This window comes from Xiphias gladius, chromosome 22, assembly GCF_016859285.1.
Source record: "Xiphias gladius isolate SHS-SW01 ecotype Sanya breed wild chromosome 22, ASM1685928v1, whole genome shotgun sequence".
Lineage (NCBI taxonomy): Eukaryota > Metazoa > Chordata > Actinopteri > Istiophoriformes > Xiphiidae > Xiphias > Xiphias gladius.
The window spans coordinates 7,756,100-7,780,507 of record NC_053421.1 but is presented as its reverse complement, the minus strand read 5'-3'; the positions used below and the strand labels follow the sequence as shown (position 1 = coordinate 7,780,507).

Genomic DNA, 24,408 nt, shown 5'->3' with positions numbered 1-24,408 from the left:
TCTTCCTGTGGATTTTAAATTTCTGTAATAATTGCTATTGTGTGTATTTATATAGCTAAGTGGAGGCCTCTGAATAAAACCACTCTTAAAATAATGGAAAGAAAGTAAGACCAGTGAACAATAGCTATGACTTCTATGAATGTCAAACCTCAACTTGGACCCCTGAGAGGTTGTAGCAGTGCTTTATATTTCAAATTGGACTGATACAAAAAGTGCTAGTGGAATGACCAAACTCCACCAGCTGCCGCAACTTAGAATGAAGATGATGTGATTCTTGGATATGACAGAGAAAAAAAAATTCAGTATTTGGCTCAGAGGTGTCAACGTTACACTACTGCCAAATCCTCTCTTAGAGATGAAACTTTGACATTAATAAGACTGTACAAGTGTTATGTAAGATTAGGCTCAATGTAAAGTCCTCCAATATGATTTTTTTTACTGTAATAAATTCCAGGGGGAGCACAGCAAAGTGCTCATGAGGAAATCAATTTATGGTGTCAAAGACGTGTAAGAATGAATATTTTTAATTCCAAATTAACCATCACTTCTTGCAATGAATGTGGCACATAACCTATAGTCTGTGATGGAGTCTGTTGGAGGTAATCTCATGCATGGTAATGTTAAATCCCTGTTCGAATTTAATGAGATGGGATGATTGGCTATTAAAACCTGTCCAGCAACACATAATATACTACATGTGGTAATCCTTCAATCCACAATAAGCAATCACTACGACATGAAGTGTCAGGGGAGTAGTGCATCCTAGACTTAGTACTGTGTAAGTAATGTCAATTCCCAGTATTGTGCTGCTCTGATAAGGGGTTGAATATTGTTCTTGACACCGAGGCCAAGAGAAAGAAGAGCAAGAGAGTGAGGAAGCCTAATTGTGATGTGTCATAATTTCCCGCTCAGGGCCCCCCAATCTGGATATGGGTGAGGTCAAAGGTGCAATAGAGGGAGTCCATCAGAGGCAAAGCTTGCTGAAGTCATCTGTGAAGAGTTATTCGCGGTAAGGTGAAAGCAACTTGGTCAGACAGGGGACCTAATCAGATTTCAAAGTAAACACGGTGCCGCCCGGCTCCAGAAGGCTGAGTCCATACATTGTTGCTAATTGCAACTGTCTTCATTTTCCGCAACTCACTGTACAACACCAACGAAAAAGAAATCTAGAAGGAACAGGAACTATTTCAAAACCACAGAGAGCACCTCAACCCTACCTCAATTTTGAGTCCATAACTGTTCATTTTAGAGATTGCCAACTCTGATTGCTTCTGTCAGAAATCAAAATATAATGCCTGTGAAGTGTTTCTACTGGAATCTTTTTTTTTTCTTCATACATGGAGACTGAAAAGGAAAATATATATATGCTTGTCCCGTGTGCCATATGTGGGGGCTTCAAGAGCATGGAAACCTACGTAAGCACCAGTCAAGCAGTACAATTTGGGTTTTCAGATGGCTGCAATTGATCTCCCATATTGTGACATTTCTGTACAAGAGAACTGCTCCAAGTTAAACAGGCGCCTTATGTCATGAGGCTTTTTCACCACCGCAACATCCAGCTGCATCTCAAAGTTATAGACAGCTTGTTCACAAAGTGCTTTACCGTCATGTCCTGAAATCCCAAGAGTAACACCCACTGCATGGTGTTTTTAGCAGGTCACTATTAGGGCCCTGGTCTTCAGTGGCACATTGGCAGACAGGGGAAGCCCTCTGCCCAGGAGGACAGTGTATGATTGTTTTAATGTGGTTTTTTTGGTATTTCGTGTTCCAGCAAAAACCCAACCACATATCAACTGACTGCCATGTGCAGACTTGAAAATTACAAGTGCACAGATCGCCAAAGCTGAGCGTAATTTAAGATGTACACAGTGTTATTATTTTTATTCCTGAAAGAGATGATGACATTTCATCATTCTCTTGTGCACTTGCACTTACCCATTACTAACAATACTAGGCTGTTATACAATATCAGTGTCCTTTAGAAAGAAAACATCTCCTTGTTTCCTTTTCACAACAGAACATGGTCAAAGTATGCACAACAGTAGGCTATGTGCAGTGAGAGGCACTGGATATGACATCAGATCTCTAAAAATCTCTCTGTAAGAAAGTTTATGCTGAGTCCACATCAACAAGCGTGTAATGCGGAAAGAGAGAAGTGTGTAAGCAACCATACACAGCGTGGGGATGAGATTCACAGAGGCTCCTGAGGGAAATCAGGATAAATTGGTAGATGTGCTTGGAAAGCACATTTCATATTTTCAGAGGAAAGTGATAGATTCTAGGCTCAGCTGACTCTCCTACCCAATACTTAGGGGGGGAATTATATAAAAATGTAAATGGAAAATGAGAACGACATCATCTGGGTTGTAAATGTCTGCTGTAGTAACCATCATGCTGCATGCTTCTGACTGCAGAACAGTGCAGTGTTAGTGTAGGTTTACAGTATACTGTGATCACATTTGCCCTGTGCCTTGACCTGAGAATGAGCAATTGGGTCTTCAAAGTCAAAATTGATTGCAAGTCATGGATGAAACATTAAGTGACGCTGTTGATATCAATATTTAAGATTTTTAAATGAGCCATATCACTTCCCATAACGTTATAGAACAAAAAAACACCATGTTCACAAAATAATAATAATAATATTAACTGCATAATATATTGTGATAATGATTATTAATATCATTATTATTATCGTTATTATTACGCCCACTTCTGGCAAGTCCGTGACGTAGGTACACGGCGTATGTTGTCAAAAGAAAAAAGATGGCGTCGGTATCGGAAATGTACGATGTGGGTTGGGAAGGTAAGCGTAAAGATAAAATATTCTCCTCAAGGGTCTTTGAGACATGTATTTCTGCTCAAGGAGGCATTTGTCGTTTTCTCCGTGTAAGACTATGTAGAAGAGTCGCCGCTGTCCCAGAAGGAAAACACAAGCTGACAAGTCGAAGTGACGTGCTTAGCTAATGCTAGTTAGCATTGTCAGCTAACTTCTCGTGTTCATCCACACAGTAGATCCATACAAGTTCGATAACCGTCATTTCAACGTATTTGTTGATGATGTTAAAGTAGCGTTTAATGTAGAGAAGGGAGCTGTGTCTGTCTGTCTGCTTGCAGATGTGCCAGTAGCATGTTAGCCAGTTATTATAGCATCGGCTAACGTTAGCTAAAGCTCTAAATAGATTTCTGGTTCTGCAAAAGAAATATAACACAGTAATTATAATTGTTATATTAATAATAATAGTAATAATTATAATAATAAAAATAATGTTAGGGCCACTTCTTGTGCACTTGCGGGTGTACTAGTAAGCACAAACATAATCGAAGTGGTTAAAAGTTGTGCTTATGTCACTGATCGTCCAAAATTATGAATTTAATGTATCCATTCACACTTCGGGGGAGTCTGAATAGCCCGAGAAACTTTAGGCCCATCATCCACATCAGCTCAGATGATGATAAATAATTGCAAACGTTACTGCACATTACAGTGAAGCTACAGTTTTGCTTCTCACACACTCGTCCCAAATCGTGTATTGCACAGGCTAAGACAGGGTCAGGCTTGATACATTGTGTTGATACAGGTTACAACTGTCCTTATGGTTTGATATCTTTGTCCACAGAGATGAGAGACAAGCTGCGGAAATGGAGAGAAGATAACTGCAGAAATAGTGAACAAATAGTGGATGTTGGTGAAGAGCTCATCAGCGAACATGCTTCAAAACTGGGAGATGACAGTAAGTGTGTCAAGACCAAATAAATTAGTACATAATGCTACATAATTTCAGATACATTTGTAGCAAGCATACACACTTAGGAGTTAGTCAACATAGACTATGAGGTGCATTGTTATTTTCAGACTGCTCATTAGAAATGAGAGTAGTCCACAAGTTGAGAATGCCTGTTCGTTTTATAACATTAAAACAGGTTACTGTGAACTTACTGTAGTAGAAAAAATTGTGGCCTCTGTGACAAACTCACGTTAGCAAGGTAAACACTACTGTTTTGGTAAAAACACAATGGACAGCTTGTCACCATTTCCTTGTGGCAGCTCTCATGTCACATTATCAGAGTAAGAGAAAAGTATAGCTTCCAGTTGTGTTCAAAATTTAAAAAAAATTTTTTTTCAATGAGGATCTTTTTCTTTGTAGAGTCCAAAGCCACTGAATTTCCGCCCTTTAAAAACAGTCAGGCTCACGTTATTGACTTTGGGTTTATCAGTGTGAGTTGTGATTGATCAAAGCGAGTGATTTTCTGTGCTTTACATTTTTTTTCTCCTCTCTTTTGTGGTATATATTTTCTTTTGGATCAATTTCTGAACTGAATCTAAAGTTTCCTGTGATGTGGAAAACACAGATAGACACAGTCATGGCTGAAAAGCCAAGTCCAGAAATACAAGATCGCTTACATAAAACAGATAATTAAGAGATTTGGGGAGAAAAGATAAAACACTTGGAAACGGATGAATGGAAACAAGTTATTATTTTCATTTATCTTGGATTGGTGACATAGTGGATGAGTAGACAACTTCACAAAAGATAAGCAGATTATCATTAAAATCAGAAAATAACTTTTAAACTTGACCTTATTCCCGACGTACAATAAGCAGGGGTACAGTTGACAAGACAGTAACATGATAAATGCAATAGTGTGAAAAGTGTTTTGTAGGCCTAATCTGTGGTCTAGTAATGCACTGAGTCCAGTATACTGTTGTGTTTTTTTTTTCAGATTTTATTTTTGAAGCAGCTGTCAGTTTTATCTCCCATAAACATATCAAAGGTCATGGTTTCCTCTATAACAGTGCTGTCCTGCTGCATTAGCCCATACACCTCTCCCTTTTCCCCAGTCATTATGATTCATACAGTCCTTAAAAGAGGCGGATAAACACTTGACATGCCATGGTTTTATTGAAACCAGCTCCTAAATTGGCTGTGAAATGAGAAGGCAATTATCAGAACAAGAGCTGGCATCATTAAAGTAAAAAAAAAAACATCAGGCATTTGTTTTGGCATAACCTTCAAGTCTTTGGGTGGATTTGGGTTTTATTTTTCTTTTCAATTAACAGGGGATGTTCATTTGGCTGAACATGTCCAGTTTGCCTGTCAAAGCTGTCTAACATGTTTTATTAATTCCATTAATTGGCTTCTGTAGCCAGGCTATTAGTCAGTATGTTATAATGTTACAGTTGACTAAATGAAAAAGCGTTTCAATAAAAATTTTATTTTTTGTAGCTAACTACTAAAATGTTAAAGGAATGGTTGTGTTGTTGATGATGGTGCTCAACGTGCCTTGGTCTGCAAGTAAATAAATATAACCGTGCTAAAATTTTCGGACTTGCTTGAGATTGGGTTTATGTATCCGAAAAAAAACCCAAACATTTGACAATATTCAACCATAAGGTCCCTACACAAAAGGAATCTCAGTAAGCATCATGGTGTAGAGATTGGGCAAAGCAGAGGTGTCTGATATTAGTGCAGCTGATGATACTAACAACCACTCTAAAACAAAATGTACAGAATGTTATCACTGTATTATGTAAAAATGGCAAGGAAGTGACTTTATCTGGCCCATTTATATTAAAAAAACTATATGAACTAAATGACAGTTATTAGAGCCTTCTTGAGGATTCTGGGGATTACAGATTAAACTACCTTCCAAAAGTAATTCACTGTAATTTAAACAGTTATTCAAAAATTTCTTGGTGGTGAAAAGGGTCATAATTGGAACCTTTTATGTAAACATATTGCAAATGCTTTAACATCACTCACTGATCACATCTATTTTACATTGTGTTTATTTTGAAACTGTTAAATACACATTCCTTATTTTTAGCGAAAACCGCATACGTTATGTTGCTAAGCCAATCGCGTTTAGCTGTTAAAACTTGTTCTTGTATGTGAACTGCAGTAACTGTTAACACAGTCACAGTGCTTGGGGGGGGGGCGTTTGTTCAGCAATTTTGGTATCACAAAACATCAACAGTGTTTTTAACAATGTTAGCAATGTTTATTGGTCAAAAAAAGTAGCTCAGGTTTCATTTAACTGCCCAACTTGTGACTCTGTCCCTTTTTCATCAGGTACTATTGAAGAGCCCCTTTTCAGTGTCTCATCCATACTAGTAGAGAGTGTGAGGAAGACATCTAGTAATGAGAAAAATTAATTGGGGGGGGTAATATTTAGATACTTCTTGAAATTAAGAAGTGTTTATAACAAAGTAACAAATTATTTTCCTTAATATTGTTATGCTTAATTTCTTTGAATGTAACATTGAAATTGAATTACTTTTGAATTACTATTTATTACTGACTCACTGCTGGCAAATAAATAACACGACTGTGAAGCCTTGCCCAAGGGCGTTGCATATTACACAATATTCTTGCATTTATGATTATTATAATTGCAGTGCTGTCCAAATTTATTAATTTTGTCAAATTAATGAATGTTTTTTAACATGTACCATTATCGTCACTATATGCCATGTAGAAAAAAGTAAATGTAGCATTACATGTTAAATGAAATGGGAAAGTTCTTTGAATTAACTCTTAAATTTCTGATTCAAATCATGGAATTTTATTTGTGTGCGTAAAAAAAAAAAAAAAAAACCATGATGTGCAGCTGTTGAGGACAGACTCTAAGTTTTGTAGGTCAAGTCTACCATTCAATATATCATTTTTTCATGTTACACCAAACAGTGGAATGAAAAGGGCATCAACACAGTCTTTTTTGTCTGTGTCTCTTCTGCCCAGTATGGATTATTTATGAGCAGGTGATGATCGCAGCGCTGGACTGCAGTCGGGATGACTTGGCTCTGGTAAGTTTTTACCGTGATTCCTCACACACCCAGGAGCTTCAAAAGCAATCGTTGACTCTCTCTAACAGCCATTCCTATTTTGCAGCATCCGCCTTGCCAAATGTGAAAATCTGATTTTTATTTGGCCAAATGGTATTACTCTGTCTGTACTTTGGAAAAACAATTTGCTGAGAGCTGGAATAAGAGGCTGTAGCAAATGAGCGGATGTTAGCTGAACTTGGCCATCATTTATGGAGTTCAACTGCTTTTTTCCCTCAGGATTTATTTGCTATCCTAAAGCTTAATGTGATGTTTCTGAGTTCACATTCTGAAATATTCATAGCTCTGAAAATGGTCAAATCTGCATGGGATAAAAAAAGACAAGAGGTCATAGTAATTGAAGTGGTTCATCTCTAATCAGTATGGAAGTGACGACTCCTTTGGCAAAAAGAATGACTCATGGAGTACAGAGAAGGCAGAACTCAGTCATTAGAAATAGTTGTCTGTTGGCTATCTTTTCAGCCCTGCTGCCAGACTTAAAAAAAGCAGAAGGACCAGACTTCAGCTGATGGATAGCGCAAAGGATTTAGAACACACTGCAGCTTTTCCATCTCATTCAGGATAACGCTGAACCATTCCTCACCTTTCGCTACCAAATGATCAAACAAATTCAAGATCTATATAGAGGAGGAAGAAAAAGAGGCAGAGAATCCTAACTCTCCTTTTTATATTAGCAAACATGGTTGCCCAAATGGGAACATAGGAGCAGCAGATTTTAACATCTAAGACTGTGAAGGTGGCCTTGTCACAGTCTAATTTTCTATCACTGTATTAGGTTTGTTTAGCTGAAACATAAGAAAAATCTGACATTTCCAAGACAGGTGGTTTGTGTTGGAAAATCATGAGTATCTATAGAAGTAAGTGTATGAGAACAAGAGTGTTAACATAAAGCTTAGTTACAGCCAACTGTAATTTCTCTTTCTCCTGCCCACATCCTTACAGACCTGTCTACAGGAACTGAGGAAGCAGTTTCCAGATAGCCACAGAGTGAAGCGATTATCGGGCATGAGGCTGGAAGCTTTGGAAAGGTAAGCATTGGGTACCAAAATCTCCAGAGAGAGAAGAGGCAAAAAAAAAAAAAGAAAAAGCACAGCCTCACTGTTATGTATGGTACTTTGGGAGGCTTGGGGGCAAGAAACTGTTAGTAGATCCTAAGTGGTACAATGGTCTGGGTGTGTGTAAGTACAGTATGTGTGTGGGGTAGGGTGTGTTTATGTTGGATCACCCAGCATTCCTTTGGAGAAGAGAGGAATGGAGGAAAGGTTCAACGCTGGGTAGTCCTGTGGCCCTTTAGCCTGAGTTTGGGATTCCCGGGAAGGAAGTGGTCGGATCCCACTGTTATTCTGGGGGTCCCTCAGTCTTCTCTGGTTTCTATTCCTTCGTTGTTTCCTTATTTTCTTACTCCTCATCTCATCTCATCTATTTTTTGCTCTCTTTCACCTCCTTATTTTCATGCTTTCTGCAGCGAGTTTGTCTTGGCCCTGTAAATATTGACATGTCACCATAATCTCAATTTTGCCCCCCCATCCTTCTCCCTCAATGATGTGTTTTATTTTTGAATCTGCAGTTTAGAAAAAAGTAAGCAGAATGGAGAGTGTGAGCAAGAAAGATAAACAGAGGGTATTTTAGTCTGTACAGAGCTGAAGTAAAGGTAATTCAATCTGTTTACTACCTCACTCACATTCCACACCCAGATCAGCATTGCTGGTTTATCCGTTATGTCGGAGTTTATGTGATAATTGAGAGTGATTGCTTTGGCACTGTCAGATTAAATAAGCGGCACACTTGGATCTAATTGGCAGCAGACAGAGCTAGACTTGAGTGACACAGCTTCAAACAGCGAGGACCTTCCCCCTTCACACATGCACACACACACACACACACACATACACTTGGTTCCTACATAAATAAAGCAAATCAAAGTGGCTCGTGAGTGGTTGCCTGATGCCATCTGAAATCTCCCAAAGTGTGGCTGAGTAATAAAGTGAATGTGAGGGAAGCAGCAGCGCTGGAAGTGGGGCTGCTCAGTGCTAATGGAAACCAGAGTTGCTTCTGTCTGTTGCCGGCTATGGGCGGGACAGTTTCTGATCACTGAACCCCACCTTTGGCTGCTAAAACGTCAGCGTTGCAGATTGCCCCTAATAGAAAAAAGTTGAAAAATCATCTTTAAGAGCCTGATTTGACATGACAAGTGAAGTGCCCTTGCCTCCTATTCCCGGATTTCTTTAACGTATGATTTGATATTTACAGCTTATAGATTTCCCCTTTAAACAGAATCATGTGGGCTCAGTCCAACAGTTAGAGCTAGGCTGTGTATATTGTTGCTTATCAGGTTCATATGTGTGTATTGTCATATTATGTAAGGGCCAAGAGAAAACTTAACCAACAACTTATCTGCAGATACGGACAGATGTAAAAGCATCAATTTATTTTGTTTAAAGGTGAATCAAACTGGATCCAATCAAATGAAAATACAGTCTTCAAAACAGTGCAATCTGTTTGTATTGATTTCATGACTCATTGTGGAGTGATATAGGTTTCTCACAATGTTGGCTGTGTGACCTGCAACCTAAACTTAAATGAGTGTTTATTTCTTCCTTTAGATCACCACTGATTTCTGTACGGCCTCACTGTAATCACAGGATCCTGCCACGCTGTATACAGAAACTCGATTACCTTGAACTCTGTTTGAGTTCCCCACCACCTAATTTTACCGGACTGGGGGCTGGGATCGGTTAAAAAACAAATTTGTATCCTTTTCTCTCTCTCTCTGAAGGTACGATGAGGCCAACAAGCACTATGATACCATTCTTCAGGACGACCCCACCAACACGGTAAGACTGAGAAGTAGGGGGAGAAAGGGAAAAATCCCTCAGCTTAGCGTTCTACTTTGCTTCACTTTGTGGTCTCAGCTTTTTGGAGGGCTTTAAATCTGTCGAAGCACTTTGGTGTTAGCGGTGTGAGTTTGCTAAGTTAAACTCTCCTTGGCCTCTCTGACCTCAACCACAGTGCTGATCAGCCTATCACCCACACAACTGAAAAGTGTTTAAGGGAGGGGGTTGGGGTGGGGGGTGATTCATGATCCTAGTCACTGGCAGACATGTTTGGTGGAAGTAAAGCGTAAATAAGGGTCTGGCGTTCGAAGATGGTGATTTATTTGACCTTCAGACCCCCACCCTGGGCTACGGGACTGAGCTCCTGTCCTACCTTCTCCATTGTCGTTTACTGTCTTCAGGTGCAAAGTCTGCTGTGGGTTAGGCTGAGGAGTTAATACAGACAAGCCCTGAATAACCCTGACTTCTTCAAAACGCTCTATGTGCTATCTTCTCTTCTCAATTTACTAATCATCGCTGTGAAATGACTTGCAGAAGCATGTCTAGGCAGTGTTTTGCAAATCCCACACCACCAACTCAAAACATAATGTACCTGCTATAAATTGTTTCCATAAGGACGTATGGCCATGCAAGAAAATAAATCTTTTAAAAGGGTTTACAAAAGAAACCGTGACCTTATACATTTTGGCTGTACCCCTCCCCCTCATCCCAAAGATGTTCAATGAGTTTCCTGTACCTTCCTGACATATGGATTGCTTTAGATGTATTAAACATTTTCTTTTAGCTTGCAGTGTGCTAATGACACAGCAAACATTTGTGCTTTGGATGCCATGTGAAGATTTTCATATCGTCAGTTGTCTGCTTAAAAAAAATAGAAGCCTTCCTGAAAAAACTAATCCGTACCTCGCTCTGATGCACCTTACTCTCCCTGCTTGCTCTCACTGTGGCATAGAGGAATAGTCTCCTCATCTTTATGTTTCCCTGTGAATAGCCACAGCTGCTGCCTCCCACCATGGTCTGTCTCACTCCAACCTTCACTTTGTCAAGACCATCTTTGTTTATTTTATGCTTTTGTTGCTGTTGGAAGTTTGCAAGTCAGATTGGCAAGACAGCCTTTAAAACAAGGGAGAGTACTGTTTTCATGCCCTAGTCCCCTCAGTTATATTTCAATTTAAAAGAGTGCCCAGGTCAAAGGATATACTTCTTTTTAAGGCAAGGCATAGGCTGAATTTCACAACAAAACTGCATCAGTTGTGAAAAGAGTTTGTTCTCAACATACAGTTAGGTACATAAGTATTTGGACAGTGACAAAGTCTTTGTGATTTTACCTCTGTACACTATCACAAATGATTTGAAAGGAAGCCTCAAGATGTGATTAAAGTATAGACTTTCAAAATCAAAGGGGCTCAACAAAAATGTGGCATTAACTGTTTATAAATTACAACCATTTTTTTTACATAGTCCCTCATTTTCAGAGGCTCATTAGTAATTGGAGAAACCAACATAATTATAAATATAAGGATTTTTTTTTTTTTTTTTTTTTTAGATGCTTTGCAATGCGTTTACTGCAGCTGCCTTCAGTCCTGCTTGTTTGTGGGTCTTTCTGTCCTCAGTTTTGTCTTCAGTAAGTGAAAAGCATGCTCAGTTGGGTCAGTTGGCTAGGTCAGGTTCTTTGCCTTCAGAAGCTCTTGGGTTGCTTTTGCAGTGTGGTTTGGGTCATTGTCCATTTGTACTGTGAAGCACTGTCCTATCAGTTTAGCAGCATTTGGCTGAATCTGAGTAGATAGTATAACGCTATACATTTAAGAATTCATCCTGCTACTTCTATCAGCAGTCACATCATCAACAAACACCAGTGACCCAGTTCCATTGGCAGCCAACATGCCCATGCCCTAACACTGCCTCCACCATGTTTGACAGATGATGTGGTATGCTTTGGACCGTTCCTTTCCTTCTCTATACTCTTCTCTTCCCATCATTCTGGTACAAGTTAATATTGGTTTCATCAGTCCAAAGAATCTTGTTCCAGAACTGGGAAGGCTTTTTTAGATGTTTTCTGGCAAATCTAATCTGGCCTTTCTGTTCTTGAGTTTTACCAGTGGTTTGAACCTTGTGGTAAACCCTCTGTATTTACATTCATGAAGGCGTCTCTTGATTGTAGACTTTGACAATGATACGCCTACCTCCTCCTGAGACTGTTCTTGACCTGACTAGATGTTGTGAAGGGGTTTTTCTTCACCAAAGAAAGAATTATGCCATCATCCACTTTAGTTGTCCTCTGTGGTCTTCCAGGCCTTTTGGTGTTGCTGAGCTCGCCAGTGCATTCCTTCTTTTTAAGAATGTACCAAATTGTTGATTTGGCTACTCATTGAGTTTCTGCTATCTGTCTCATAGGTTTGTTTTGTTTTTTCACCCGAAGAATGGCCTCTTTAATTTGTATCAACACCTCTTTGGACTGCATATTGAGAGTTCCCATGAACAGCTACCGAAAGCAAATTCAACACGAAATAATGAGGGAACAGGCCACACCTGGCCGTGAAACTGACGTCAATTGTGTCAGTCAATTGTCCGATTACTTTTGAGCCTCTGAAGATGTGGAACCATGCAATATTTTTGTTGAACCCCTTGAATTAAAGCTGAAAGTCTATACTTCAATCACATCTTGATGGCTTCATTTCAAATCCATGGTGGTGGTGTACAGAGGAAAAATTACAAAAATTCTGTCACTGTCCAAATACTTATGCACCTAACTGTACAGTCTTAGAGGGCTGGAGTAAAATTAAAATTAGTTTTTATTATTTTTGATTTCATCCAGCAAGTGTGTACATTTCCATTGATACTGATGCTGCCTAAAAGAAACAACTAAAGGGATACCAACCAACATAATTTCTCAGAATTTCATCTCATGGTGTATGCATCTCTGGTGACACTAAAAACAGCAATGACTTGCAAAAACATTTTGGTCTAGTGATAGTACTTTTCTAAATTATGCTGGAGGCTTGTTCCATGCCATGTCTGACAAGAAAATAGCATTTGGATGGTTGCAGTGAATAATCTGAAAAGATTTTGTCCCAATCATGCTGTTCAAGACAAGATTGAAGTAAAAGCCACAAATCACGTTATTTTCTTGTAACACTGTCATTTTCATATACAAAATGGGTGTTGCTCCAGCAAATTTATGTTTAAGTAACTGGCATAATCTGCAACAGATTGTTTTGCATTCATCCACTGTTTTGACAATGGGAGTGTAATTTTAGTGAATCCCAGGGCACCTCCCGACACGGCACAGATCTTCTGGGGATTCCAGGGACGTCCTCGGAAAGGGAATGGTCAGTTTCCTGGTCTCTGAATGCTGGATACTGCCACCCTAGTGAGCATGGGCTGTCAGTCAAACCAGGGCCTGGAATGGAACAAAACAGACAAATAGGTTCTCTGTCCCTGGGATGTTAACCTTAAACCTTTTTCCCACAATCCTTGTCCTGAATGACTTGGGTGTAGTTGTGGAGGGTGGAGCAATGATATGATGACAAAGTTTAGGTCACCTGTTTTGCAGCGAGGGCTATCTCCTCCCTGCATGTTCTCCAACATGCTCTTAAGAATTGGGCAAGGGATGGGCCTGAGAAATGGCGGAAAATTGGCGACCACAAGGAAGACTTGCGAGGCATCCCAGCATGCGAAGCAGAGATTGGAAACTGAGCTGTTGTAATTACAGGCTATGGAATAGATGTGGTACCCATTAACCAAAATTGTTGAATCAACAAAAATTGCTCAAGGTTTTTTTTTTGCCATGGCGGTGTCCAAAAAATGTTTCAAACTCTTAGCCCTTCCATTGCTTGCTATGTTCCAATACCTACAGCAATGATCTGGCAAAATTCTTGTCTGCGTGCGTAAATGCATTTTTTCCACCTTTTCATTTCTTCTTGTGACTATTTTAGATTATGCAGTGCCCGCAACATTTGCATACAAGGATGTACCAATTTACTATTTATTTAACATCAAATGGGCTCAGTGATTGTGATAATATTGAATTCCAACGCTCTCATTTCACCCTAAATTTTTTCAATATAAAATGCTAGTATTTCTTAAGCCACTGAGGTCACATGAATAACTCCTGACGTTGACCCACAATCATATGCAATTACAGATTCATTTTAGGATAAGATTATGTGTGTGTGGGTCACGTTAACTGAAATTTAATGCCTCAATTTAAAATTTTTTGACCACATAAATGCAAAGTATATTCATAAAAATAAGGGTAGAGTTTGACTTACATATAAAAAAAAAACAGATAATAATTGAAAATATACTCCTTCATTGCTGCAGTGCACAGATGTAAACAAAGCTTTAACAGCATCACAAAACATATTTGTCTAGACTAGACTTGGACTTTCTCTTCCCTTCTTCCCTTTTTCTTCAATCTGTTATGGTATCCAGGTATGTAGAGGTGTACCACCCTTGTCTGGATGTTTCTTATTATAAAGGAAGGTTGCGGTAGGTCGTAGCAAAGAGCCAGGGTTGATGTAAATAATCCAGTCCTCACTACTAAGGTCTCCTCAGAGCGCTAATTAAAAAAGAATCACGACAACAGAGGGATCAGACCCACTGCCAGGTTTTTCTGGATCATTAGTTAGAGAAAGGAGGAGAGAGAGGAGTGGTTTGGAATTGCTTCTCGTTTAATAAAGTGCTGTGTGACTCTCTGGGCTACCAACTTCCATATGTTCCTTTGAGCCCCAAGTGGTTCTTTATCTGGGAAAAAAAAAACACTTGGAGAGACGAGGGGTGGGTGTGGTGATGGCGGGAGCGCACAAGTGCAAAAATCCACATTCAACATCACTGTAGTGTTTGTTTTATTTTTTCTGCTTCCCCTTTTTTGGAATTGGATGAGGAAAGATCCCACATGCTTGTAATTTAGTTTGAAGTGAGTATAAATTCCTGAATCTCACATAGCATCAAGTTCTGGTGAAATGCGCTGGATATAAAATGGTGTGATTGTTGTTTTATAGTCAGAGGGCATAAAAGAGGAAATAATGGGTTGACCTTTCACTGCTCCTTGTTGCTTGATAACTTCATAACATTTTTTTCTAATCATTTTCTCTCTCTGCCTTCAGGCCGCCATGATACTAAAAATATATAGTTCTTCAGATGTGCAGAGTGTGTTTTGGAATAAGATACATTGTGATGTGGGTAGAAAGCATTTCTGTTGATTTTAGGATCGCTGTTGATGTTGTCCTGTTTTTTCACCAAGAGATGAAAATATTGTCAGTTGAGGCTACCCTGTCTCCACAGGTCCCTGTCCCAGTTTGATGGATAAATGGATTTCTTATGATGGAAGTGTCAGGAGAGGCCCAAATTTACAGCCCCCGAGACATGAATCATACACAGGCCTCAATAGCTTTGGTTATGAGTATAGATGAGGAAGCCCTACTCAATCAAGTGCCAGTCCATAAATAAAATAGGCTGTGGCAGAATAGTTCATTTCTAATGGAGTGGCAACCTCCAGTTAAGGTTTTTACTTACTACCAAAAGAGGGAGTAGGATTGGGGGTAGTAAAACATTTGGAAAAGTCAGAGCAGCAGGAGTAATACTTTCTAATTCAGATTGATGGGAATCTAATCCACCTTAAGGTCACTTCAACATCAAAACGAAGCGGAAAGCAATTTTCAGCTGATGTAAGTTGGGCTGGTGCAACGCTAGATGTGTGCCGTGCCGGCAGGAAGACAGGCGTTGGGGTTTGGGGGAGTGTGCCATTTTCCCCACTTGGTTAGGGGATGACTCACCACTTTATCTCAGCCACTGAGTTCATTCCAACTCCCAAGCATTGACTCATAATGTGTGTGTCCATCTCCTGTTGGACATGGCCACTAACATTCACCCGTTATGTCTTGGTAGGTTTAGATCTATTTAAATTTCCCAGAAATAATAACAATGGACATGACAGAGTTAACTTTAGTGTAAAAAGTATCTATGCCTTGTGTCTTTTTATTTTCACAATTGTTGTAATGCACTGAAGTTTAAAGGGTCTTATAGATTATCATTAGATGAATCAGCACTATTCGGTCTCATAGCAGAACTTGGAGCAGGCTCTTGGTACACTGAAAATACACTAACGTAGACACTTAAACTCACAACTCTTTTCACTTACTCCTCTAACCCCCCTTCAGACAAACACTCGAGGAGCTGAGTTCCTAATCCTGTTTACTCTCTGCTCTACAGGCAGCAAGGAAGCGTAAGATCTCCATACTGAAGGCCCAGGGGAAGAGCGCTGAAGCCATCCGGGAGCTCAATGAGTATTTGGAGCAGTGAGTGTTTCTATAAGATGGGGAGAGGGTCAGACACCACCTCCTCTCAACCTCCCTTGGCTTTTATTTTAATTAAAAACTGAGTCTGCTTTCAATTGAGCTGGCACAACTTGTGCATAAAATGCGAGAAACGTGTTCCCCCACCTTGAAAGTAGAATGACTATGTTTAAGGAAGAGAATTTATGGTCATTTTGTGTTTACAGGTTTGTTGGGGACCAGGAAGCGTGGCATGAGTTGTCAGAGCTCTACATCAACGAACATGAGTAAACACATTTTTTTTTATACAACATATCTTAAAATCAGTTAGACTAAACCCCAAGGATGAATTACTTTTCATTTCCTAATGGCATAGAACACAACGGTGACAAATTTGAATTTAGCAAGAAAATTTATCCATAACCATATAGAATAGGTCAGCAAGTATAATTTTTAAAGTTGCATTAAAATGCTGATTATCAAGCTTTAAAACTTCTGCAAAACATTTTGAAAAATGTTGTCATCTTTTCGAATTAATAGATGCATTCAGGATTACTGCAAGATGTGCTGTGGAAGGCCAGATTACCTCCATTAACTACTTTTCTGTCTGTTTGCACTCTCAAATACAGATTTGAAACAATAGCAGACAGTCTTTCTGGTGATGCTGTGACCCACCTTTGCAATCACAACCCATTTGGGTAAATTTTACAGCATAAAATAAGATACATTTTATAATATAATCTAATGATAAGACTACCTAATAAATAATCATCACTGAGCAGCATTGATTTCAAATCAGTAACTTTAAAAAACAGGCAAAACAAGGGAGTAATGGTAAATGGGGTGAAAGCACCAGAAAAGGATATGTGAAACATTTAGGAAAGGCAGGAAATGAGCAGTATTTTAAGCCAATGCAATTATTTGTTTAATCTCCACACACCCATTATTTAAATAGTTAAGCCAAAGAAGAAACACAAATACTTTTCCTCATATCAGTTAAAATAAATTGGCATGGCAACATCGTGCTGGGCTTCACCAGAACAGCTGATATGAATATGAATTTGTAAAAAGCAACAAAAACAAAACAGGGAATACGTCCAAACAACCTGCATAGCAAAATCCATACTGAAGAGGATGATGGAGATTTATTTGCTGTGTGTTTATGTGAGTCAAGTTGTTACTTTAGTGTTATTTTAGTGCTAACTAGTTAACTAGTGTTATAATAACTGTTTCCAATAGGGCTGCCATATGTTCAGGGTTTATCTGTCAGTTTAACAGGGCTTCACTTCAGACTGATGGCTTGATCTCTAGAGGGCCTTTGGATGGCTACAATGGAAGGCAGTGAGATACCTAACTCAGCTAGGGGTCTGAATGGAGCCCTGTCCATGTTTGTCACATAAAAGTAGTTTAATAGGATTTCAGTCTTAAGTCTCCTCTCCTGCATATGAGTGTAGAAAGACTCCCTGGCCTTCCACTGATATCTCTGATACCACTATATATGTTAGCTGCTAAGGAGAATTGCCAGACAGATGAGCATTGTCGAAAAAAATAATTTTGCTTGTGTCACATTTTTTTCCCTCCTTAATTGTCTGGTGCTCAGAAGTTGCTGAAGCAGTGTCTGTAGTTGAACTATAGTTTTTGTGTGTGTGTGTGTGTGTGTGTGTGTGTGTGTGTGTGTGTGTGTGTGTGTGTGTGTGTCTGTGTGTGTCTGTGTCTGTGTCTGTGTGTGTGAGAGTGAGGCACACTGACTCTGGTTGCTTGGTTGCTCCGACGCGAAGGCAGTGGCAGCAGGAATGTGTAGCACAGTGAGAAGGCTACTTATTGGATATTTCATGCTTTTGTCTGGGAGGCTTTATTGCTGTAGCAGTCAGAGGAAATCCAGGGGTGAGCGGATTATCTCCCAGCTTATCCCAACACTTCTAATATCACACCATTCACTCCCACAGCCCCTTATCTACAGGCGTGTCAATTTCTTTTCTTTGTTTTCTTTATTTCGGGTTACAAACTCCCTGTTTCCCCTCCTCCTCCTCTTCCGGCTAGCCCGGCATTATCGCCACTCTTTTCCAGAGGGATTGAGCAGGAGGCAGAGAGAGAGAACACTTGCTGTGAAATTCCCAGGAGAAGGTTGTTCCCCCCCCTCCAGACAGAGAAAACAGAGGCTGATGGAGAAGCAAGCAAGAGAAATAAACTCTCCTCCCCTCACTGCACAACACCCTGGGAGCTAAAAATAAACAAAGCAGTGGGTCTCGGCACTGCCATTGTTAGGTTGTTAGGGTTGCAGCAGGCATCAGTGTTAACACATTAAAAATGTAATTAATAGTCTCTAAGTTGACACTGTTAAAACAATCCTTATGCCAACAGTGTGGAGACTGGAGATTGCATGGAGCCGTTGTTGGAATCTGCTGTTGGCTTTCATTCTGACCCATCTTATGAGACTGTTCAACAAAATTGGACTGGTCATTCAAAATTACAGGATGAATAGTAATAATGTTTTCAAACATACTTTAGACAGTCTGAATCCATTTTGTCTTATATACAGTCAGAATGTGGTATTGAAATGAGGTAAAGCCACTGCTGATGGTTTTACTAACCTCCAAAAGAAACAAATACATTTGTTAGAGTCTCGCACATGATGATGGCTACAACCTTACGCAAGCACTGTGGTAAAGCATGAGCTTAGGAGTAGCCATAGAGAGTAGCTTGGTGATGGTGGGGTTAGATGGCTAGGAGAAGGAGCAGAAGAGGTAAGGGTCTGGCTCTGGTACAAGATGTTGGTTGATCGCTGATGGAGCGGGCTCTGTTGCAGCACATCTGAAAGTCTTTATGGAGAGGAAGTGGTAATTGTAAGCAGTCCCCAACCATCCAAGCCCTCTGATCTCCCCCTCTACTCAACCCTTTTCCCCCTGTTTATTTCTCTCTTTCTTTCTCCGCACCTTCTTTTCCCCTCCTATGCTCTTAATCTTTCAGATATACCATGGCAGGCTTTAAATAGACTGATAGGTTCTTCATGTTGTGGCAGGCAGTGTTTTGATCATTTGGTTCCCGCAAAAACTCTGCATCTTAGCATTTCTCTCATTTCTCACAAGCAGTGAAAAAAGTTCCTATCTTTAGTATCCTGTTGACGCAAGCTGGGTCTTTTGGTCTTTCTTTTATCTGATAAGGTTTTTCCAGAAAAATGTAAAATCTTGCAGAATGAATGGCTTCAAAAATGGTCTTAACTTTTCAATTAATTTGAATGTGTTGATAGACAGCCAGTGTAGACCCATTTTCTGTTGGTAGGTCTGCTTCCGCCTTGGTCTGTGTGTGTTGGCTTGTGTTTTGTTAGGTGTATAGACGTTTTATGGCTTCGTGTTCCAGTGATATACTGTATCTTAGCTCATCTCGGCCTGGTACCGTGAAGGGGAAACTGTGTATTAGAAGTGGAGTGGCAGCAGATTAGTGTGAGGTCAACAGCTCAGCAGTCTGCTGCTGAGAAGTGATCTCATCTGAGTATAGGCACAGTGTGCCAGCTCTTACTGTAGTGCTGACCTCAGGAAGGTAGTTAACCACACATTAAAGACTGAAAAAACACACAGATGGACAAGATTGATCCTCAGTGTCCCCAAAGGAGGGAGAATCACCACACTAGATAGGCTTTTACCTTTGCCAGTTGTCTGGAGTGAGTAACCTTTACTGTAAGCCTTTAAATAAACTTTATGTCATGTGGTTGATCTTTACAGATCTCTTCAACATAGGCTATAAGTCTGTCGCATATAAACTGACCCGTATCCCATGCAGTTTTCAATTCAAATTTATACCTGTAAATTTATTGGGCATAGATGTTGTGCTTCACAGTTGAGCAAACTAAAGGATGAAACATCCACAGCTGTATCAATCGGCTTACTGTTTCCCTTGTCATTTCCACAGCTATGGAAAAGCCGCGTTTTGTCTGGAGGAGCTGATGATGGCCAATCCTCACAATCACTTGTACTGTGAGCAGTACGCTGAGGTAGGTACCCGCCTGGATGTCCGTCATCAAGCATGGGGGCAAACTGTGGAATAAATGTTAGCTCTGTGAATGGTGCCCCTCTGTGTAACACTGAGAGACACCGACACACACTTAACGTCATTGGGAATATAGGCTCATGAAAGGAGATGAGTTTACACAGGGTTGTCATGTGTTTCTTATTCAGATGTCATGCTGTCATTGCTTGAGCTGCCATTTAGCACAGCTTATTGGCCATGTTTAATGCCTCCTCACACAGGTGAAGTACACTCAGGGGGGCCTGGAAAACTTGGAGCTGTCCAGAAAGTATTTTGCCCAGGCGCTTAGGCTGAACAACCGAAACATGAGGGCATTGTTTGGTCTGTACATGGTGAGTACTGGTTTGCATGGAGAGAAAGTGGGGTAGAGGGAGAAAGGGAGAGGAAAAAGCAAAAACAGTAGAACCTTCTTGGTAACTCTGTGGTTTGTCAAGATTGAGGCTGGCCACTGAGTGTGTCAAGTAAGACTGGTGTGTGTGTGTGTATATGTGTGTGTGTGTGTGTGTGTGAAGTGTGTGTGTGTGTGTGTAAGTGTGTTTTTGAGGGGAGCGAAGAAGGGGCTCTCAGACAGGTCAGCTCACTGCTGACTCAGACGGTGAACTCCAGCATTGGAAAAGTCTGCCCTTCTGGAGCTCTTTATTTTAGTAATAACACCCCTTTGGTGAGACCTCCTTTATGTTTATGACTTAAATAAATAAAGTAGGCACGGACTAAAAGAGAAAAAAGCACAAGAAAGAGAGAGAGCAGCAAAACTGCTGTAAGCATTTTGTCACTAGCAAATTTTCCAACCACGTGCCAGTTTGATCGTAGTCTTGGCCAAACAGCCCTTTCATCTACGTATTTGTTTAAACAGGATGTTGTCTGCTAGCACCAATGCATCATATGAAAGTGAGACCTGACATAAAAACACAAACAAAGCGGTGCAGGGAATAAAAGCTGGAGAGGGGAAGCGGGTGTAACACAGAGAGCCCCAGTGTTTTCCTCTAAGCTGCACTGGGATTCTTCAGGTAGTCCAAACACCTCATAGAAGCCCATGCCCTCTGAAACTGCTCAGAGGTGTAGGCCGAGTACAGCAGGAGCAGGCAGGATCAAACCAAGGCATTCACTCCTGTTAACTCTCACATTGGTCTGGAGACAGAGCAGGCCCTGTACGGCTTCCTGACATGTCAGCTCCTGACACTCTTCTCTTTAATGGATGCTTCAGGTTGGAGTTTATTCTTTATCAGTCTGAAGAGTGTGTTTTGCAGATTGTCAGCTCGTCTCGGTGGTCTAGCTCTTGACAGGTGCAAGAAGTTCAGTGAAAGGCCATGAAACCTTCACCATCTCACATCATCTGAGTCAGTTCAACAGAAGACCTGGTAGCACTGACCACAGTTGGGTTGTGGGTTAGTTACTCACAACACTTGCGTGGGGATTCCCCTCCATAATGGTGCACACTGTTATTCGGGGATAGCCTTTCTGGGTTGACATAATCTAAATTGAGGTTTTTCTCGAGTTTAAAAAAAATAGAAATAAAGAAAATGCTTACTAAAAAATACAGAAGCCAAACCATTTCATAGAAAAAACAGGGCCAGGTTCATTGGTGTGTAGTTAAAGTTTCAGCACACTGGTAGGGAAGGCTTTGAAGTGCAGGCAGGGTAAGCCCTCTGGGGTTTGCTGTGTGGAGATGATGGCAGGAACATGGGAAAGACATGGGATTTGTGGTTCGGAGGGGAGCTGTCGGGGCAGGCAGAGACCGTGATTCACACGGCGTTCCTCTCACTGCGCACAGGGTTTTCCTTTTTTCAAGACATACAAGGTCCTTTCATCACCAGGAATCGATGGTGTTAGAGAAATTAGGCCCTGTTAAGTGACAATTTACGTATGAAGCATTAAAACACTCACTTTTTCCTCCCATAAATGATTTCTCCTGTGTCATCAGGCCAAGGTCTGTTTTTTCTCTTCATTCTGCCACAATGACTAGTGGAGTGGTAGATGGTAAGAGTGGTTGCACATTCATCTCAATTACGCCTTTATTGCTGTTTCACCAAGTTTTGATATAAGAACACCCCTCCCCCTGTTCTCTGCTTTTGCTTCTTCCTCCCGTTTTCTGTTTTTCCTCTAGTCTGCAAGTCACATCGCTGCCAGTCCTAAAGTTAGTGCCAAGGTGAAGAAGGACAATATGAAGTATGCTGCTTGGGCTGCCACTCAAATAAATAGAGCCTATAAGGTGAGTCACATATAGATGTTCATTACACTTGATATAAGAGCATCTAGCTTTATTATATATTTTACTTTTGCCTCCATCTCTTTATTGCCTCTGTCTTCTACTGAGAAACATCTTATTTTTTCCCAAATCACTCTTCATTTCGCCAGACACTGAAAACCACCAATCATATCATCTTATGAATCTTCCTTTGTGTTTTAGTTTTCATGGGGTATTTGCACACAATATCCAGATATCCAGAAATCCCCTTCATTTGCATAGTATGCAAAAACTATTCACCACCACCAAATGACCTCTGAATGCACAGCAATCCTGAAGGATTCCTTTGATTTGCAGAGTTGTAATAACAACCATGATGTCTTTCAGTGTGTCTGGGTACATTTACTGTTAATGTGTTGACTTAAGGCCACAATGTCTGCTAAGACTTTATCCCACACCCTGGCTTCACAGATGCGCTTCTTTCAGGGCCAAAAGCTGATTCTAGGAGGAGAACAATCACGCTAGACTATAGCAGAGAGTTGTCTAGTTCATTGGTTCTCAAAGTGAGGTTCAGTGACCTTTGGGTTGAACTGAGCCTAGGAGGTCCCCAGCAAATTCATGAGCCTAATTAAAGATTTAAGTGTTGCATTTCTTTCCTAACTTGTTATATGTTTAATATGAAATCAACAATTTCAGATATCTTCCCAGATAGGCCTCCCTAAAATTAAACCTTATTACCAGGGGCCATTGAACCCATTTGTTCATTTAGATGCTTGAGAAGAAATGCTTTAGGAGCCTCGAGGTGTATGTTTTGTCTCTGACCTGTTGCGGAAGACGAGTGAGAAAGTGGGCAGAAAAAGACAGATCAAGGAAAGAAAGTGTACATGTGTGCCCGCATATTAGTATCTGCACATGCATGCAAAGTATAGAGGGGAAAAAGTGAGGAGCTACTCAGATGGTATCACTAAAATGGTTTATACTGTTGTCATGGCAACCTAAGTATTAAAGCATATTTAAAAGAAATCTTTTTTGCCCTACGGGCCATATGTGTTGCTTATTTGGGCATCGACAGTTAAACATGTAATAAGTGGTTCCTTGCTCAGCATGTGTGGGTCCTGTTGAGAGAGTGGCTCCCCGCTGAGCCTCTAAAGACCTCGTCTCACCACACTCCGCTCTCCTTGCCTTATAGACACATTTCACATGGTGAACAAGTTTGAAAGCTCTGTTGCTAAAACTGTGTATGTGAGTAACGTCACAGAGAATGGCTGTCCTCTTTTGGAGCTCTTATAGAAGTGTAATGGAAGAGCTCTAAGCTTCTGCTTGCTCCTTTAGGTTTGAGTTAAAGTGGAATGAATTGTCATGACTGAAGAGATGCAGCTTTTCGGGTTCAGGCTCATTCGTAATATATCAAGATAGATCTCTTTAATTAAGAAAATGTAGTGGTGGTTTTGGTCAACAAAATTAGTCAATTGAATGTCTCATAAGTGTAGGGTTGGAGGAATCAGGCTTTGACAGGACAGCTGAAGTGGAGTAGAAGGGCACAGTGAAAGGTCTGCAAACCAGATAAAACCCTAACCCTTTTTTTTGTGAACATATTACACTAATTACACCAAATTTTATATTTTTATTTTAAACCAATTATGAATTCATTATTGCTAGTTGCTAGGATATATGTAAGTACATCAGACAAGCTTGGAAACAGACCTATTACAACATTATACTTTGGGGTTTTATCTGAAACTTACTACAGGGATTAGAAAGTAACATAACATAGTGTAGGACATGTTTTCCTTGCCTAAATATTTTTTTTTTATTGTCAGAGGTGTGGGAGAGGGTTTACCCAGACAGGGAACACACATCTTAGTTGGGTGATGTTGAATCAAATAGATAGCTATTTGCTACCCAAATACTGTCTTAAATATGTCTAACAGTCCAGTATACTTGTTACTAGAAGCTGAAAGGGCATAGATTTCAGGTTTCACTTTACACTGTGAAATTATCTTATACTGTTATGTTACATAAGAAGCTTACTATTTATACGAGATATAAAATTTTTTCCTGATTTCACCACTTATGCACTTATTTTTTCCACAGCTTTAAATAGATAAACCAGACTGAAGTTACATTTAAATTGGTGTCAGGGAAGCCAGGGAACCCATCACTATGATAGATAGGCCATGCTCTAGTGGGCCAGAGGAAAATAGTTTTGGCTGAGTTGTTATGATGACAGACTGAAATACTTCA

At 40.2% G+C, this 24,408-nt stretch overlaps 1 protein-coding gene across 1 annotated transcript in view; it reads left to right on the top strand.

Annotated features, from left to right (window-relative positions):
• The first annotated feature begins 2,703 nt into the window (after positions 1 to 2,703).
• Positions 2,704 to 24,408, top strand: part of emc2 (ER membrane protein complex subunit 2) — a 25,888-nt gene continuing 4,183 nt past the window's right edge. Inside the window, exons 1-10 of the mRNA XM_040118557.1 lie at positions 2,704 to 2,806; positions 3,621 to 3,734; positions 6,744 to 6,808; positions 7,790 to 7,875; positions 9,624 to 9,681; positions 15,895 to 15,980; positions 16,184 to 16,243; positions 19,863 to 19,944; positions 20,201 to 20,311; positions 22,084 to 22,188. Coding sequence (XP_039974491.1) covers positions 2,767 to 2,806; positions 3,621 to 3,734; positions 6,744 to 6,808; positions 7,790 to 7,875; positions 9,624 to 9,681; positions 15,895 to 15,980; positions 16,184 to 16,243; positions 19,863 to 19,944; positions 20,201 to 20,311; positions 22,084 to 22,188 — 807 coding nt within the window. The 5' untranslated portion in view covers positions 2,704 to 2,766. The remainder of the gene's footprint in view (positions 2,807 to 3,620; positions 3,735 to 6,743; positions 6,809 to 7,789; positions 7,876 to 9,623; positions 9,682 to 15,894; positions 15,981 to 16,183; positions 16,244 to 19,862; positions 19,945 to 20,200; positions 20,312 to 22,083; positions 22,189 to 24,408) is intronic.